General features: G+C 36.6%; 2 protein-coding genes across 5 annotated transcripts in view; both read left to right on the forward strand.

Annotated features, from left to right (window-relative positions):
* Positions 1-1263: 1263 nt before the first annotated feature.
* Positions 1264-11171, forward strand: cxcl14 (chemokine (C-X-C motif) ligand 14). Its single transcript, XM_084907589.1, has 4 exons — positions 1264-1664; positions 3438-3543; positions 7105-7218; positions 9078-11171. Exons 1-4 carry the CDS (start codon positions 1601-1603, stop codon positions 9091-9093), a joined length of 300 nt encoding a protein of 99 aa, XP_084763715.1. The 5' UTR covers positions 1264-1600; the 3' UTR covers positions 9094-11171.
* A 1540-nt stretch (positions 11172-12711) lies between these two features.
* The window catches only part of fam13b (family with sequence similarity 13 member B), a 67698-nt gene continuing 61388 nt past the window's right edge, over positions 12712-19021 (forward strand). For 2 of the 4 annotated variants that reach the window (XM_084907603.1, XM_084907609.1), the window contains exon 1: positions 12712-12969. The gene's annotated coding sequence lies outside the window, so the exon portion shown is untranslated. The remainder of the gene's footprint in view (positions 12970-19021) is intronic. The other 2 variants (XM_084907625.1, XM_084907615.1) reach the window with 1 other exon arrangement.

The following is a 19021-nucleotide window of genomic DNA, read 5'->3' on the forward strand; positions in this document are numbered from 1 at the left end:
AGGTGGTAATATTAAGACAGGTTCACAGCTGATTTGCACACTGTTTTGGCGGTGCGCGCATGTAATCCTGCAGCATGCGACAGATGTACATGCTGCGAGAACTCGTGTAGATACACACCCACAAATATGGTCATGCAGACATGAACAAATGCACGCACACAGGTACATGGTGCGGACAGACAGTTCATGGCTGCTGGTTTGAGTTATGACAGAATCTGATTGCTTCAGTGCAAGGGGCAAAGAGGTGAACACAAGCACAAGTGGGGAGTGAGTATGGGAAACACGCACACACACACACACAAATCTTATTACGCTGGATGGTGATGAATGTGGTTTAATCCTGTGGTTAGAGTGTTCCAGGTGGGAGGGGTCAGACCTTCTTCTCAGGGCTATCTCTTACAGGCCAAAGGTTCAGCCTGATGGCATCCCCAGATACAATGAGTGCATTTATTCATATGCAGGGAACAGAATAAGCCCAAAAAGCATTCACAGAAACAATATCAGCTTTGAAATTCACTGAGTGACATCCAAAAAAACGCAAGAAGGACAGAAAATAATTTGACTTATAGAAAGTGACAAATGTGATCAGACATGAGGTTGTAAGACTTTCATTACGTTTTCGTGACAATGGCTTTTGAAACGAATCAGTCCAGTTTTCTTTCTAGATGCTGACGTCAGGCGAGGGAAATCTTAAAAGGTCGTCTCCAGCTTTTTTATGTTTTCTCTAAACTGATCAATATTTATTATGTTATAGGTTATATCTGATTGATAATATACTCCACGATTTCAACGTGCGTGTATGCTTAAAAAAAGTTCACAGTCTTCTATCAGCAAATGAATTGAATCTTTTGAGCATATATATTCTTAAACATGTGATTTTTACCTGTCAGTTTTTAGCCAACAACACGGATTTTTTTTCTTCAATTTAAGTCTCTGATCCTTAAATGTTGCCTTCACTGACCCACAATGTGTGTTGGGTAACGTATTTTCGTACACGTCAGCCTTCAATTTCACTGTCCTGTCAGCGAGGAGGAACTTTTCCTTTGTCTTGGCTCTGTTGTTGCTGTCATTGTGGCGTTTTTCTTCATCCCACCAAGTTTTCTGTCTGTCAGCCTGAAATCAGGACAAGACACGAACAGACCAGCAGACGTCATCCTTCCAGATTTTGGTGAACAATACGTGCATTTTTTTTTTTCCCTGCCCTCCCTCCCTTTCCACGTTCTCCACTTCTCCCTCGCAGGACACAACAAGTGTTTGATTCGCTGTCTGGTCGTGCATATTAATGAGAATGGGATAGCGGGCAGCTTTTAAAAGAGCTGCTGCCTGCCTTTCCACAGCAAGCGAGGGGGAGAGAGCGACCTAAACTAGTGATTGGAGATTCATCCAAGCGCTCGGGACGCACAGACGGAGTTGCACAATCAGTGCTCCAAAGGGACCCCAAAAAAGCTGAAATCCCCATTGCTCTTCACGTCTGCCTCCCAGTAGTGGATGCTATCTACATATCGAAAGACTTTTTGTTGATATTTCAGTATTTACTGCTTTGGAAGGCTCGGGTTTTGAGGAACTTCTTTAAAAAAAATCTTTTTGGACTTGTGAAGACATGCGTGGGTGCACGACGGTGCTGCTTTTGTTAGTGGTGGCCTTATGCTGCCTGAGCGCAGAAGGTAAACACTTTTTTCCTGTTTATCTTAGTTAAAGTTTGTCATTTTTCAAAATGGGCTGTGCGGCGCTTAAGATGTGATAACTGAACAATTATCGGTAGGTGGAAAATAGGTGGGAGGTGAAAGCAAACGCCTGGTGTGTTGTGTTGTGTTCGTGAAAGGAAAGATTGAGGAATCAACTCATGCTGTGCAGAGTTTGTTTGAAACCAGAGTCAACAGCTGAAGTCAACTTTGCTGAAGGGACTCAGTGGTGCGTTTGCTTGCATGCCTGTGCTCCAAAAATGAATTTAGGTTGGCATAAACAGTGTGTTACCAGTAGTGTGCACTCAATTAGGCACTTTGTTTGTTTCCTAGTATCCATAAACACTGAGATCTTGGAGCTGTAATAATGAATACCACTCTGGTGTAAGAAATCTGCTGTTATGATGAGCCTTATGTTGGCAAGCGTCCTTGCACCCTGAACAGCCCTCTGGGACATACAGCGTCTGGCAAGACAAGCGAAGCCACCCATATGTAACTAAATTAACAGTAAAATATTCCAATTTTAGTTTTTACATAATTGTTTAAAATGCATTTTTCTTTCTGTATCATAGTTTCATTCTCCTTTCGTGTCTGCAGCTCTCAAACTTTGTGGGAAAACTTTGTCTGTATTTGCCAGGAGCATTATTATATTCTGATGGAAACTGACTTTTTGTATAACGTGTTTACCACCATATATATATGAAAGTAAACATATACATCATTTGAGAACAGGTTTAACGGGCATCTCTTTCAGTTCAGTGTGTAAAGTGGTGAAGCTGTTTGCCTTTGACAATATAGTAACACCAGTGTTTGCCCATTTTTATTGGCCTTTGTTGTCTGATATGTTGGTGCTCAGTCGCGCTCCACTGTGGGGGCTTGTGACAGATTTAGTGCCTGGCGGTCTGGACAGATAGCAGATGATGGATGAGGGAAACCTTGGACTATCCAGGTCATCACCTCCCATCACAAATATACAGCCCAGCAAAACTAATTTCCTCTGTGTAATATATTCACTACTACAGCTAGAAAACTTGCCCTGAACAGGCATCATTTTAAGTTGATCGGAAGATGATGGACATACATTATTAAATATATATGTATGCTAGATGACATGTAGCTTTAATTAAAGAGGTGCATAGACTCTGCCTTAGTGCTTGTAGTGCAGGAATTTTATAAAATTAGTGTCTGATAGAGAAGCAACATGATAGTGAGCTAAATACAGGATAGCTGAAGTCTCAAGTTCTTCGTGCAAGGCATTAAGACCTTTAGGAACCCATGCATCGTCTGAGCTTAATGGGATAAATGCAGCATCTTTAATTTTGCTGATGTGCAGTGAACAATCAGCAAAAGCATAAAACTCGTACAGTGTGGAATTCAAGCCAATTTCCTCTCTACACAGATGTTTCCATTTTAGTCATGCTTAATATAAAAAGGGGTCTAACTGCATGCCAAATTATATTTCTATTTTAATGTGCCTTTGACTGTGACTTAAGTAAAAGCATGGAATTTCAGCTGTGTGTTGCCAGATATAAATATAGAAACAGATAACAACCACTTGTCATTTGAATTATAATTCAAAGATAAAGCGGGAGTACTTCGTTGTGATTCCACTCCAGTTTGCTGTCAGATCGCAAAGAATTAACTTCCCTGTCAGTTAAATACCGATCAGTCTCACTGGAAGTAATTGAGCTTGCATGACAAGTTTATTAGATTTGTGTCTTAGCAGTGTAATGTGTGCATTATATTTCTCAACAGCTTACAAGTGCAGGTGCACCAGAAAAGGGCCCAAGATCCGATACAAGGATGTACAGAAGCTGGAGATCAAACCCAAACACCCGTTCTGCCAGGAGAAGATGATATTGTGAGTCAGACTCTGATTCTCTTTCAGTGTGTCACTCTCCATATGTAATTTCTGCATTTTCTCGTTTCTCTCTCTGCTTTTTTCCTCAGTTCTTATTCCTACTTTACATTCTTCTTTTTGCTTAATCCCTTGACATTTTCCTACCTGCTTACCTGTGTTCCCTGTTTTTCCCCCTTTCCTCTGGTTATTCATCCCCTTTTTCTTCCAGCGTGTACTCTGCACATGCTTTGAATACAAATCATACAATTAACAGATTACCAGCATATTTAAAGCCGTTCCTGAAGCATAATGATACTCCAACATACTGTAAACATATTCAGCAGCCGCGCTCACATTTTGAGAACACCCTTTCGTTGGTGCCTAAAACACTCTGAAAGATTTACAGCGTGATAAACTGATAATTTAATTACTCCCTGTAGACAGGGGGTGGGGATGATTTATTACCTGAAAAGGAGGGGATGAAGAAAGCAGCGATTTGCAGAACATTCCACAATGTTCAATTACTCAAGCATGAACATTTCCAGACTTTTATTTGTAAATTCAGACATCATGGGCAGTGTGAGATGTAAGCATCACATAATGATGCAGTCCATTAATCTATCTATTCTACTAATCTATTATAGTCTAGTTAATGTAAGAATAATGTAATGCTTGTGTGTTCAAAAGACTATTTGTACTTAAACAATAAAAAATGAGCTAAATCACAGATCAGTGCTTGATCTTTCTGCCTCTCTCTGCCATCAGACATTTAACCTTTCAGGTCAAAGTTCAAGCACACATACAGCTAATATGCTCATTTTGAGCTACTGAGGAATGCACCATGAACTTCACCATTGATAATGGATTCTTCTCCTATGAATTATATTTCAAAAGAAGTAACCTGTAGCGCTTTAAGACAGACACTCTCACCTGAAATTTATAAATACATTCATATTATGCGTACAGTCTGTACTACATGATTTCAGCTGATGTGAATGAAGCCCCACAGAAGCCAAGAAAAACTATAAAACGCTGTGTGCGTTTCATTTTTTTAAGTTTTTGCTTCAAAGCTAAATGAAGGCACAGCAGATGTGGATGTTATGTCAGCCTCCTGGGACTCTGCTTGGTGTTCAATGCACAATCTCTGCTGCCACCTGCTGCCACATTACAATATAACACAGAGGACACACAGGCTGTGTGATGTGTGGACAGATTTTTATGCTCAAAGTGTATTCTACTTTTTACAAAAGGTTTGAGATAATATCCAACCATTTAAGTCAGTTTATTATATCAATTGATTTTAAACAGAAAACTAGATCCTCTTATCTCACAATTTGCTGCTTTTATAGCAATTTTAATTAAGTAAAACTGATTATTAAGTTTTAAGTTTGCTGTTGTTCCGTTTTTGTTTTATCATTAATAATTTATTTAAGCTCCAAGTACATTTATACTATTAAAATAATTCATTAATGTCCTAATGTTGTTACAGATGCCCTTCCGAAATCAGTACTTTATGGTAATTGGTTGTTGTTGAGTACAGCAAATAAATTATAATATTTGAAAATTTTAGTGTGTTAATCAGTGTTTCAAATTTCATTTGAAAATTTCAACTTTCAAGTGCTGAATAGTTACAAAATAGCTGTTAGATGTTGTCTCCATCTATCCGAACGTTATATTTTTATGAATGTGATGTGCTCTTGAACGCCTTAAGGGAATTTCTTAAAAATTGAGCCAAATGTTAGCTTAGCTGATTACATTTTGAGGGTCAGAAGTTATGATCACTCTGACCTCACAAAAAACATTTTGGGGCTTAACTCAAGAATTTACACTGTAAATACTAATAAATTTAACACTCTGTAAAAGTCATCAGTCATGATAAAGGCTGAAAAGGGCTATTTGAATTCATGACTCCTACCTTACATATTTTATACATAAACTGCAACATAACTGGCTGGCGGAGGAATACAGCTGCAAAGTCACACATCAAGTCAGTCAAGAAATAAATTGTGTGTGCATTCCAAAAGAACAAACCTGTCAGAAGCATTATATTGTATTTGGTCTGCATCACCTCACAGGTCTGTTTTTCTGTAAGGGTGTTACGCGCCACACAGTCATCATTCAAGGTTGCTCTATTAGCATGAGATGGGGCCCACCAGCCGTTAGTGCCTGGTGAAAAATGAGTCTCAGCAGGCTCCGGAAAGCAACAGAAAGAAAGAGAGTGGGAGAGAAATGAGCAAGAGAGTCCCCACTTTGGTCGTTTGGCTTACAGCGCTTAGTTTGGCATTCTCAGCAGCCACTCCTCACCACAAACATGCACAACCTAGGAGCCCCATATACCATCTCCCTATTCCTACCTGTCCTCTCAATTTTCTGTCTTTTCCCTGGACTTCATTCATCTTCACCTTCCTTTTTTTAATGTCCTTATAACTCACGGAAGTTTTCAGTCAGTGGCTGTGCTTCAGCTACCTAGGTGAATGATAATGAGTCGGAACCAAAGCTCAAACGATCACGGTAATTAGGTTAAATGCAATATACACAGGAAGTTTCATGTTCTATCCATCAAACACACTCAGAACTCAGTTCTTCCAAAGGAAAGAACACAGAGCTATCTAACTAAGGCATCAATTGTGAAACAAAGGGACAACCGAATGGGCAGGAAAATAGAGGCAAAACTCTTTAATCTAATCTTTATAACCACTGAATACAGCCTTCGAATCAAAAGTCAAGTTCCTTTGCAGTCAAGTCATTTAGCATTCATGGTTTGGTGAGTCTTTGAGTATGTCACTGGATAGTGAGGCCCCCTAGTATGGTGGGTCTTTTGTTTTTTTATATTTACCACGCTCACTTCTTTCATTTGAATACGCCACATACAGACAGTCTGTCTCTGTTGTTGCCAAAAGCAGAGCATAACAGACAGATGAACTGATTCAATGAGCTTAGATGTCACATTTTTAAGTGGCAGCTCCATAATATTGCTTCATTGCCAAAAAAGCTGGCAAAGCTGTGCAAGCGGATCTTTTGAATTCGGAGGGCATTCAGCTGTGGAAATGTTATTGGAGGCAGCTTAGAATAGCCACTAAAATTTGGGGCAAAAACATGTCAGATGTCTTACTACTTAACCAGTCTCTATTCAGCAGACTCAGACTGGCTTTCAGATGGTTTGACTTGCTCACAACAGTGTTTTTACTCCAATGAAGTTTTGTGCCTTGAGTTCTTAAGCTGAACTTAACCCTCCAAGTCAAATTGAAAACTTTCATTGTGAAATGTTCTTATTTTACTCGCTAGCCATTTTTGTTGTCATGATATGATAGCAGTCAGATTCCGGTAAGTGCTTGGCCTTTAGGGCCACTATATTATTTTTTTTCATAAGTGATGTAGTCATTGAAATGTTAAACGCGATCTTACTGAATAGCTGGCAGCCACATGTGCAAAAATAACTTTTTTTTTTTAATTTTATAGGAATAAATAAGAGTGTTCAAGAGTACATGTGTACTTGATACAGACTGGAAAACCTACATGTCATGTTTTGTGTTTTTTAAAATCAGTATTTAACCTTTGCTTCTTCTCGGCTCCTGTTCTCAGTGTGACAATGGAGAATGTGTCTCGGTTCAAGGGGCAGGAGTACTGTCTTCATCCCAAACTTCAGAGCACTAAGAACCTGGTCAAATGGTTCCGCATCTGGAAGGACAAGCACAGGTAATAGCCTAACACCAAAAAAAATTAAAAAAATTAAAATCAGGTGATGTTAGTTAAAAGTACAGTCAGTCGTGTTGTCAGGTTATTTAATGTGTAATTATATATTTCAGCAAATTGATTTTAACAAACCGAAACATCTAAACATTTTTACAAACTTAGAATCAATTAATTCATAGTACACAGAACAAACACGTGGCCTAGATAAATAAATAAATAAGTCTAGATAAAATTTCATCCTCTTCCTGTATCTGAACGAAACCGTGCATGAACACATTTATTTATTCCAAATACTGTCACATTTACTTATGGTAGCAGAGTAGACATGTGACCCTCCCATCCCTGGACAGATGATAACAACCTGACTAAAAAAAACAACAGCAGCTGGGTATAAGCTAACATTATGCCAGCTAATGTTAGGCTTGAGCGCCCTGAAAGTCACACTTCCTTCTGTTTATCAGAGACAAAGTGTCGCTAAGAGTCCCAGTCCAAAAATGTTAGATCCATGTTGTCAGCTGAGGTGAAAGCAGAATGACAGCCTACACTTACTACAGATAAACAGCAGCTAGAATTGTTTGTCCTATGGAGGCCACCATAGCAAGGATTTTACTCTTGAATTGGTAGGCGTAACAAAACAGAATTAAGTTGAGCGTAATCTGCATTCTAGTGACATCTAGTGGTCATCTATCAGGTTTACATGAGAAAAAATTATATAAACACGTAAGTCAGACAGAGTTAGCTTAGTCAAACCCATAAACTATCGGTGTAACAGTTAAGGTCCACAAGCGTACTTTTTTTTTAGCTTTTATGTCCAATTTGCTGCCTTTCATGGGAAATAGAGTTTGTGCAGTTACATAAATGTACCAGTTTATATACCTAAACATAAAACACTGATGTAACAGAGATAACATATGCTGTTATGGAAACTTAACCCCTTTTAGAGATTTGTTAAAGTAAATAAAAGTAAGAATCTAAAGAACATTTCATGTATTTACAATATCGCACAGCTCCATAACTTATATATATTGTCAAATGTTTACAAAACTTCACAAACAACATTTGATGTAACTAATGGTTATTTGACTTACTTCTGCATTGCTATCATCTAAAAGCAGTCAGGCTATTCTTTTCTGACAAGCCAGTATTTCCCAGAGAACTGTTACTGAATGTTTCCCTTTGGATTAGCCTCTATAGACCCTGAGATGGTTTTGTGGGAAAATCCCAGTAGATCAGCAGTTTCTGAGATAGTTAAACCAGCCCGCACCAGCACTAACAATCATCTTCCCCATTTTAATGCTCAGTTTGAGCATTATAAGGTTATTTTGGATATGTCTACATGCCTAAATTCAGTGAATTGCTGCCATGTGATTGGCTGATTAGATATTATTAGATATGCATTAGCAATCACCTAAACAGGCGTACCTAATAAAGCATTATCACCATTATTATTACCATGTTATATCTTCTTTGTCATTTCATTAAGAAGCAATGCATAAACCACTCATAAACATATGCACATAAAGTTTTTCAAGTTTTATCCCTGACTCCGGGCTGAAACCATATCCAGTGGCCATCAATAAAGATGTGATGCTTTATTGATTTGTTTTGTTGAAACTAGTCTTTTTAACTTCAGAGGTCAGAGTCAGGTCTTAGACAGAAGTCCTCTGGACGTATTTTTTCAAAAACAGCATTTCTAAGGGACACTGTTGGTTACAGAAGCATTAAAGTCATGTTCGTACTACATGTAAACATTTGATCACTACTCAAACAGAGACACCTTTTTTAGGAGGCTGAAAAAAAACCTATATTGTTTGCAACCAAAGGAGCAAATCTCGTAAGAGATATATGTTTGTTTTCCACAGGGTGTATGAAGCATAAAACCGTCGCTCTCAACACAAGGATCGTGTGAGACAAACAAAGGACACCAACTCCACCAGGACTACATTTGTGAAGTACAAGATGTAATCTGCATTGAAGCTGTACTTCTACTTCTTCTGCCTGAGATCTGTCAAGCGCATCAAGAGATATCTACAATTTGTACATAGGCTGGTGGGCTCGCTTTAGTTGGCCATCAGTGTAGTTACAGTCACTCACCACTCCAGTCTTTGCCACTGTAGTTATATTTGTCAAATTGTGGACAACGCCATCTGTGTTCAAACAGTTGTATGGTTGTTATTCAAAGGGGCTTCTGTTTTGTTTTGGCTTTGGTGAAAAATGTGCAAGAAAAAGAAATTCTGAGGAAAGGCAAATATTTCTCTTAAAAATACAGTGTATTGGTGTTTAATCATTGCAGTTTCCACTTTTCCGTATACTATTCAGTATGACAGGTATATTTATATAATCAGTGTATAAGGTTTGGCTACAAGGGCGCAGTTGAAATAACGGGATAAAGGTTCTCCATAAATTAGATTCTCTGTATCTGTAGAGGAGAGTCAGTCAGTGTGTGATTATATTTTATACAGAAGTTGTTTTTATTCAGACAGATTATGGAGATCTGACAGTCAGTGTGTGTGTGTGTGTGTGTGTGTGTGTGTGTGTGTGTGTGTGTGTGTGTACGCATCTGTGAGTGTTTTAACTGTTTCCATCTTAATAAAAATTCATCTTCAGAGGGACAACTGAATCAATTTTTTTGCAAACTGTTCTCATACTTAACCTGCAGAGTGCAGATTCAATAAATATAAAAAAAGCAAACAGGTCATCTGTGCCATCACTGCTACAGTCTGTTTATTGGAAATTGTCCAAATAGGTCATTACTAAGTACACTAAGAATATAAGAATCCTAGCTGTTTATGACGAATGACTATATGTTTCCATATTTTCACACTGGTTGAAATATTTTTTTTAACTGACCTACATATCGTGGCATCCTTAAAAAGATGAGTCAGGCCTGCGATAGCACCAGTAGACAGCATCTTGATTTTAAAACCTATTTAAACTCTTTAACGCCTGCTGAAAATGTAAAATAATAATAATTAGAATAATTTTAGGAAATATTTGTCAGACAGAAGTAAAATGTGCTCTGGGCTTTACTGCACCTACAACAGTACAGCAAAAATAAATTACAGTGACATTATCAATAGTTTCAAACTCTGCCCAGTGCAATAGTCTGGCTTACTGGTGTGTTTTTTATTAGTTTATGGACAATAAGGAAGCTCAGTGGCACAAAAGAATGAACTATATCAAGATTTGGTTACATAGAAAAAAGTTTTTTTTGTATGTCTTCTTTTTGTTGTATGATTTATATATATATATATTTTGATAGTAGAAATGTTGGCTGTTATCAGAATTGTCATTTATGATGGAGTTTGTGTTATTTTGATGTTAGAAAGGCATTGGAAAAGTAATGCTTTGCTAGGGACGATTTGGCTGAATCTTCCAAGAGTCTGAATTACAATTACTGCCCACACAGAAGACAACACTCACAACAATTTAAGCTGTATGGCCATTATGGTTTTTTTTTTCATTTGTTTTCTTTTTCCTATAGTCCTATATGGATGACTTCAGTAGATCTCCTAACCAACTCTTTCATTTTTCCTTTTGAATAATGTGCATTTTATATATATATATATGTATATATATATATATATATATATATATATATATATGTATATATATATATATATATATATATATATATATATATATATATATATATATATATATATATATATATATACATATATACATACATACATACATACGTAAAGAAGCATTTTGGAAGTGGAAACATATAGCCTATATGTTACTGAGAATAAAGAATAAATTCATCTTAAGACTTTATAGCATCATGTATATTGTATTACTGCATTATAGCTGTTTTTTGCTATTTAAATCTTGTTTTGGTAACAGATTCTTGGAGGGTGTGTGTTTGAAATAGCCCACCAAGCTCACTGTTAGACCTTCCTTAGATTGTTAAACAATAAACACAGCAATAAAGTGTCTATAGAGTGTCTATAGAGCTTGTGTCAGTTTGTGTTTGTATTTAATTCATTTAATTGAATTATTGAATTGTAGTTCAACTGAAACAGCAAAGAAACCTTTTTTTCTTACAACATATTCCACCAGGTGGCGGTAAATACCCATTCAGTCACATTTAATATCCTGAAAGTGACTTTGCTCCACTGTATTTATACATAAATACATTTATGTTAAGTAATATAATGCATAACTAATATAGTACATTTATTTATCATGTCACTATGTGCAGTATAGGCTGGCTGGATATCAAATACGTGTAATGCTCTTTTATTCACTTTAACAAATCTCTAAAAGTGGTTACGTTTTCATAGCAGCATATGTTATCTCTATTACTTCAGTGTTTTATGTTTAGACACATAAACTATTCATTTAATGATTAATTAACTTGCAACTATCTTTATGTAACTGCACAAACTCTATCTGCCATGAAAGGCAGCAAATTGAAGATAAAAGCTCGAGAAAAAAAAGCACACTTGTGGACCTTAAGGTTACAATTGTTACACATTTAGTTTATGGGGTGGACTTTGTTGTAAAGGCTCAGGTTTATTATTCTGCCAGCATATGAACAAAGGGGTGTTTAATAAAGTATATGTAGTTAAAGGTTTTAGTTTATACATTTATTCATTAGTTTTATTTGTAAGAAGCAATGTACAAAAACACTGGAAGAGAAAAAACAAACAAAACAAACACATATCTAACATGCAAGTAATAATAAAAGAATCTTTGTATTATTAAGCATACAATAGCAATAGTACTTTATTATTTCTAAAATATAAAAAGAGATTTTTAGACTGAACTTACAGCACTTGGCAAAAGTCTCTTGCCACTCCTTTCTTTTGCTTCCAAGGAGCCAGACTTCCATGTAATATTTTAAAGTGAGCAGCAGTTCTCCAGGCTTTCTGAAATTATTTCACAATTTTTCTTTAGACATTGGCTGCTTTTTCTTTAATTTTCAGTCCATTCCTTGTACCAGAGCATTTTTACATTTTCTACTGTTTGTGAAGCCATTCAAGTATAAAAAAGCCACACAAAACCAGTCTTGCACAATAGTGTAATATAGCCAAAACCAAATTTTAAATCTATTTTTAGTCACTTTGTTACTAGCAGAATGTAAAAACACATTTGGTTATACAAAAAAAAGTGAAACATAACATAGTTTGCCACGAATAAAATGTTTTTTGCGCTAGCAAGGTGCCTCCTAAAGAGAAATAAGCCCAAGTGTGTTTTTGCCTTACACACTGTACTTACTTTTACGTTTACACATTTGTGCGTAAATCGCTGCACCTATTTCATATATATATATATATATATATATATATATATATATATATATATATATATATATATATAACACATACTTGACACTGGATTATTACTGTTATAAGTAGATAAAGAAATCAGCCACAGATGCGTTTTAAGCCGTCTCTGCTAGTCTACAGCTGTCTGCAAGGCGGGGTCAGTATTTGGCAGCTGTCTCCTGCTGCGCTCACAGTAAAAGAGGCGGGGCCAGTATTTGGCAGGTTCGTCCCTGGAGGGTGTGTGTGTGTGTATGTGTGCGAGTCTCTCCAAGTAACGACCTGCGAACGGGCATCCGAGCCAGTCTGAGCAAAAAAACAGGAACCACATTAATTTCGAGTGTCTTTGCAATGTTCCCGACGATATTTCTACATTATTTGCTTTGATCTCGTCAAAGTTACCGTCTCACCAGAAGTCGGCTTCAGAAACGAAACAAGAAATTAATGCATCTCGCTCCGCTTTCCTGTTTGTTTTGACCTGGTAAGGTACCCCGGAGCGTCTGATTAGCTTTCCTTGCTAACAGCTCTTCTTCTGGTTCTCTCAGCATCTTAAACGCTAACTAATGCTAGCCTGCTAAGCTAACTCTGTCTGACCATTTCTATTATGTGTTTATATCATTTTTTTCTCATGTATACCTGATATGATATATCTGCTCTATATGTGTATTTACGTAGAGGCTAATATTAAAGCGCACAGCGGGGCTTAAAACCGTTTGCGACTACATTTGTGGTCACTGTGAGCTAGTGGCTAACGGATAGCACCGAATAGCAGTTCCATCACATCTGTGGCTCCTCCGCAGGCACGGCAAGCTAATTCGGAGACAGAAAAAGAAACTCCTAAATAATTGAGTGTTTAAGGTTTTTATCAGTACCGCAAGATAAAAAAAAAACACTCAATGGGTTTTTAAAAAAAAAAGTTTTGTGTACATTTGATAATATATATAAATTATGGAGTTGTGTGATATTGCTTGTGCATCAAGAATATGAGACGCAGTAGGTAGGATAGTTTAAAATCATCCGGTTATGACGGGTTTTTTATACAGGATTATACGGAAACCGTTTTGAAATCTGTGTTCCTGGAATTCGTGTTCTCCCGAGTTGTAGATGGTTTCATTTTCTGTTCTGTTTATCTCTGGAAAGCTTCATCACTGACACAGATCCTTCCTGCTCGGATGCATTTAACTGTGTGCTGGAATGTTCGCCAATGCTTAGGTTCACATGATTTGATACGAAGCTGTGCTGATCCAGATGAGGATATGTATATGTGCAATAATTGCGTCAGCAATGGCGTTACATTGAAATGAGAGGCTGACGTTTATTTCTGAGCTCTTTGAAGTCTTGGTGATTGCATAATGGCATCCAGCAACATGTCAAGAAGCATGACGGGTTGGTCTTCATTCGCTGTATAGTGTGCATAAGTAAAAGAACTTCCATGTGTATGAAAACTAGACTGTAATTCATAATTATTCATAAATATTTAGCCAATTTAGGTCATAAATAAGGCATTAGTTAAGAGGAATTTACCAGTATATCCAGGTATGTTGTTAGTAATATTATTTCTGTGCCTACCATATAGGTTCCAAATAATTTTTTCACTTCATGACTTGTAGGAGTTAATTCTACATTTCAAACTACAGCGCACCTAATTAATATACATTCACAATTATTAGTTATACCTCTTAAAGTGCTCATTAACACAAATACCTAATTAGGAAGTCACATGGCAGCAACTCAATGGATTCAGGCATGCAGACTTTGTCAAGTCAACCCGCTGAAGTTTAAACTTAGCATCAGAATGAGGAAGAAAAGTGGTTTCAATAACTTTGAACTTGGTTTGACTGTTGGTGCCAGATGGGCTAGTCTGAGTATTTTCCTACACACCTCTCTGTACTATGCATAAGTAAAACAAGTGCTCTCATAATCTAGTTTGAAGTTCAGTCTGGTCTGGAAAAGGGAAAATATCAAGTGAGCAAAAGCTCTTTGGATAAAAAGCTTTGTTTGTGCCAGAGGTCAGAGAAGAAAGCTGCTTTGAGTTGATAGGCAATCAACAGGGGCTTGAATATCAGCAGTTGGGCTCAACTGTCTTAAAATTGTGTTTAAATGGTACATAATAAATTCAAAATAAAATGTTTGCTGCAATGCTACCTTTGCCCCTGTTTTTAAATAAAGTCAATATATAGCAAGTCTTTGTTGTAAAGCTTTGATACAAACTCCATTTGGACTTGTCAGGATAAACAGTGTTTTAGCCTTGAGGAATTACCCAGTATGCTGTTAAGTGGCATAATTGTGTAAATATGAAGTTATTAATTAAATAGTTTGTTTGACAACTTGTGTCCTAGGATTGTTCCCAGTTGAAGAGAGCTATTTGCAGATTTGTAATGGCTGTCCTTATAATGTGTATGATTCATAGGACAGGAACTGTGAGTGAGAAGACTGTACAGTCATAAAAGCCCCCATCTCATGCGCTTCAGCAGTATCCATGGCAGTAATAAGATAAATAATAATATAAGCTATTTGAAAGGACACGGTGGGCGTTGTATCTTTTAACTGGTACAGCATTTATGAAAGACTGGTACACTTCTCAGCACTGCGTAATTTGCAGTCATAAATACCGCGCTTCGAGCTTTTTAATTGTAATAAAAGGCTTTGTTTTACTTTGGTAGTAAATGATACATTTCTGTTGTTTGTCAGACAAAACAAGTTAACTAGATTTCAAATTATGCTATGAAAAGCTTTTTATGAAATTTACATTAGAAAATATATGTGATTAAGTTGATTGGGAATTAAAATGAGTTGTTCTGTGACATCATCAGCTAACCAAATGATGGGGATGGCATTTTGATAACTAGAGATATACTAATATATCAACAGAACATTTGCATTGGTCTTGATCAGTTGCAGAAGTCAATGTTATCAATTTTATAATGGGTAAATATATACCAGGATTGTTACAAAACGCTGAAAGACTTCTAACAGTTTTGTTACAAGCTGTCCAGACGATATCTTTGTTTTTGATATTAGTTTATTAAAAAACAAAAAGCTTGAAAAAATTAGATTATATGTTATTTATGTCACAAAACTGTCTTGGCAGTAATTTAATACAGAAGCAACCTCTGATTTGTTTCCTCTCTGTTCTGATTGGATAATCTATATTGTGTTGAGCTCTTCAGATATAAAATAAGAATTATTTTTATCTACTTTAGTCTTAGGCCTTCTCAGTACAGTATAACCTGTTACCAAAACACTAGTGTCTAAGAAACAACAGGTGGATCTATACAGGTCAGTGGAAAAAATGAAAAGTAGTTGTAAAGTCAGCTGCTGTAAAAACACCTTGGATTTAATCTGACAGTACTTTACAATCTAAAGTGGTCTTATACAACAGTCCTCCAATACAGTCTACCTTAATAAAGGTTATAATGGTCCATGTTTGATGAAACTGTTTAAGCAAAGTGTTGATTCAAGTTTATGGTCATTCTAGAGTTGAGTTCTGGAGTTGTTGGTGTAAATGAACTAGATAATGGGAGCGCAAACATCTCTCTAATAAAAACTGATCAGTATGATTTTATTGTGATTGATTTTGAAATGGGCTGCATTAACTTTAACTTAATGTGGAACTGCAGTTAAAATCTATTTTAAATTTTTATTACTCCTCCAGTGATTTTATCAATTTTAATAACTGGTTTCCTCTCACAGTGCATATACATGCATGTTAGGTTAACTGGTGATTCTAAATTGGCTATAAGTGTGTATGTGAGTATGAAGGGATGACTTTCCATTTATGCTAGACCTGCAAAAGACAGGCCGCCTGCCTAGGGAGTACTTTACCTCTCACTACATGAAAACTGTTCCAGCCCTAAGTTGGGTAAGATGGATGGATGAAACTGTACATTTTCCAAAAATGGTGACAATGGCTCTTACTCTTAGAGGCTCTTAGAGTGGAGTGTAACATTTTAAGCCCTAAATACAGGAGAAAAAGCAGTAATTTATCATATTGTGACAGGAATCGGTATGATTTTCAAATATTCAAGTTGTCATCCACTAATAAAAATGAGTAGTGACTGGGTGCTGGCGTAGCTCACTGGGTTGAGTAGGGGATCCATATGCCACATTCAAGAATAATTGGATAAGTTAGTATTTTTTTCATGAGATGCCTAGATGTTAACAGCTGGAAATTTAATAATTACAGTAATTATTTTACCTCTAGTCACCTATTAACTAGATGTAAGTAACTATTAATACTGAAATCAAATAAAAATTAAATTCTCATTAAGTGTACTTAAACTGAACCTGCAGCCCTTTATGTGGAGTCTCTCACGTATGCACATACCAACAGAGTCAGAACTCTCCAGCCTCCTACAGTGTCAGATAAGACATACATGTAAGACGACCCATAGTTTTTATATGGAAGGAAAAACACACGCACACACAGCAGTGTCAAAATCACACAGCTGCCTGGAGTGTGAAACTATTGTTGCCTAGTCATTGAATGTTGTTTTTTTTTTTTTTTTTTTGTAAATGCTGTGTATAGGGCCCCAAGCCAAACTAAATATGCCCCAAAGTTTGCTAAAGCTGGAGCAATACTACCAGAAAGTTACAAAATTAAATCTCATTTGGTTTATGTTAGCACGTATATAGCAAATATGCTTTGTAACTTATAACTAGTAGAATTGGTGAAAACACCATTTGTATGTTTGTATGTCACGTGTAAGCACAAGGCTAAGTACTCAGTGATGGAAAACAACAAACTCCCATGAAAAGGAGTAGCAATATCAAAGTATGTAGCTACAAGCTGAGGAAATCCAAAGCACTGCCTTCTGTTGTAAATTAAACCAAAACTGCCCGAAGGCAGTGTCATGCTGTGTGTCACTGACCTGGCTCAAAGACTGTGTAAATGGAGATGGTTCACTGGGTGGCTATAGAAACGAAAGCTTCTACGTGAGGGAAAAAAAACCCTCATAGAAGCTTTTTTCCTCATATTTTGTCATTTACCTTGAATAACAAAGAATATCAGAACTTTAACTGTACATAGAGAATAGATGGAAATGATGAAAATCACCCTTTGGTTTGATATGTGTACATGTGTACATGCTTTAGGACTTTCACCAACAGGTATGACTAGTATGATCCTTTTGGCATGTATGTATGTAATTGCTAAGTGCTCTCAAACATGGAGCTATCACTGTTTCCTCAATGACAGTAAACAGCTCAGTAAAAATCGCCGTGTCAGGTAATTATGAAATCAGGAAGTCATGTGAAAGTACAGTTTGTCTCTAATTCTAAAAAACTGACACAAAATGCATTAAGTTATCAAGCTCCTTGTGGTATGAAATAACACTTTGCAGAAGTGGTCAGCAAGGAGAGTGGTGAGGGGGATAGATAGCACTTGGGTCTGGTATAAACTAAATGTCCCACGTATAAACTGATCTCTGGAGAATGCTAGAGAATCAGTCTTGTGTAAAGATCTGACTGATCATCTTTAAAAGATCAGTGATGAGTACCATGAAGGGAAAACTATGAAAAAGAGAGATGGAGTTGGGGGGGAAGTAAAGGTCCTCATTGCACTTTGAAGGACTTGACGGATCTTTTTGCTCATGTCTGAGTGCGAAATACCTTAAAAGGCCTTGCAGCCTCCAGGCTTTGTGGGTCAGAACTGTTTGGGCAGCAACAATAGGCCAATAGAGAGTGGTTACAATCTTTTGACAATTTGTATTTACGTTTGAAAATTCCAAATCAGAAATTGATAATTACATTTATAAGTTTAAAATAATTCACTTTGTTTAGTCTGTTACTAGATAAACAGTGTACTTCTCACAGGTTTTGATCTCGTTTCTATTTGCTGTAGTTATTTGATGAAAGCAGTTCTTAATTTTAGTTTGGAGTTCATTTGAAAAGCAGAGGGCTACAGTATTCAATTAGGCAGATGGAGAAATCCTGTACTGAGCAGCTGGTTGGGGTTAAGTAATCTGGGGCTGACACCGTGTTCTCAGTAGGTTTAAGGGCAGTGCCCTAGCCGTACAGTATCTGCTGAGTGTCGAGCAACCACAGAGATTGCCTGGTGAGCAAGGTCATATAACTGGAAATACAGCATGACAAACGACCATAAAATATATTTGTAACTCTTAGCACTATTTTCTACAGTATTTGCAGACCTTTGTACATTAAGTCTGTGGTTTTCTTCCTGCTTTGGAAAGCCCCAGTCGCTAAATATCTCTAAGCGTATTGGTTTCTATATCTATTTTCAGTTTTGGTTTGCATAATTAGTTGCCACCCTGTCTATAATATGTATATATTAGCTGATTGATTTATATATATATATATATATATATATATATATATATATATATATATATACACACACACACAGCTACCGGAAACTAAAGACTGAATTGGTTTAGTTGCCCAAGTTTCCTTGTTTTTTTATTTGTAGAAAGAAATAGTGACTGACTTTTGTTGATTATTTTTTCTTTATAATGTATGAAAGTGACTTATCACAACTGGGGTGGGTGATCAGTAAAAACAAAACTTGAATTCAC

The sequence above is a fragment of the Perissodus microlepis genome, chromosome 2 (genome assembly GCF_051167445.1).
Source record: "Perissodus microlepis isolate ML-2025 ecotype Zambia chromosome 2, ASM5116744v1, whole genome shotgun sequence".
Taxonomy (NCBI): Eukaryota; Metazoa; Chordata; class Actinopteri; order Cichliformes; family Cichlidae; genus Perissodus; species Perissodus microlepis.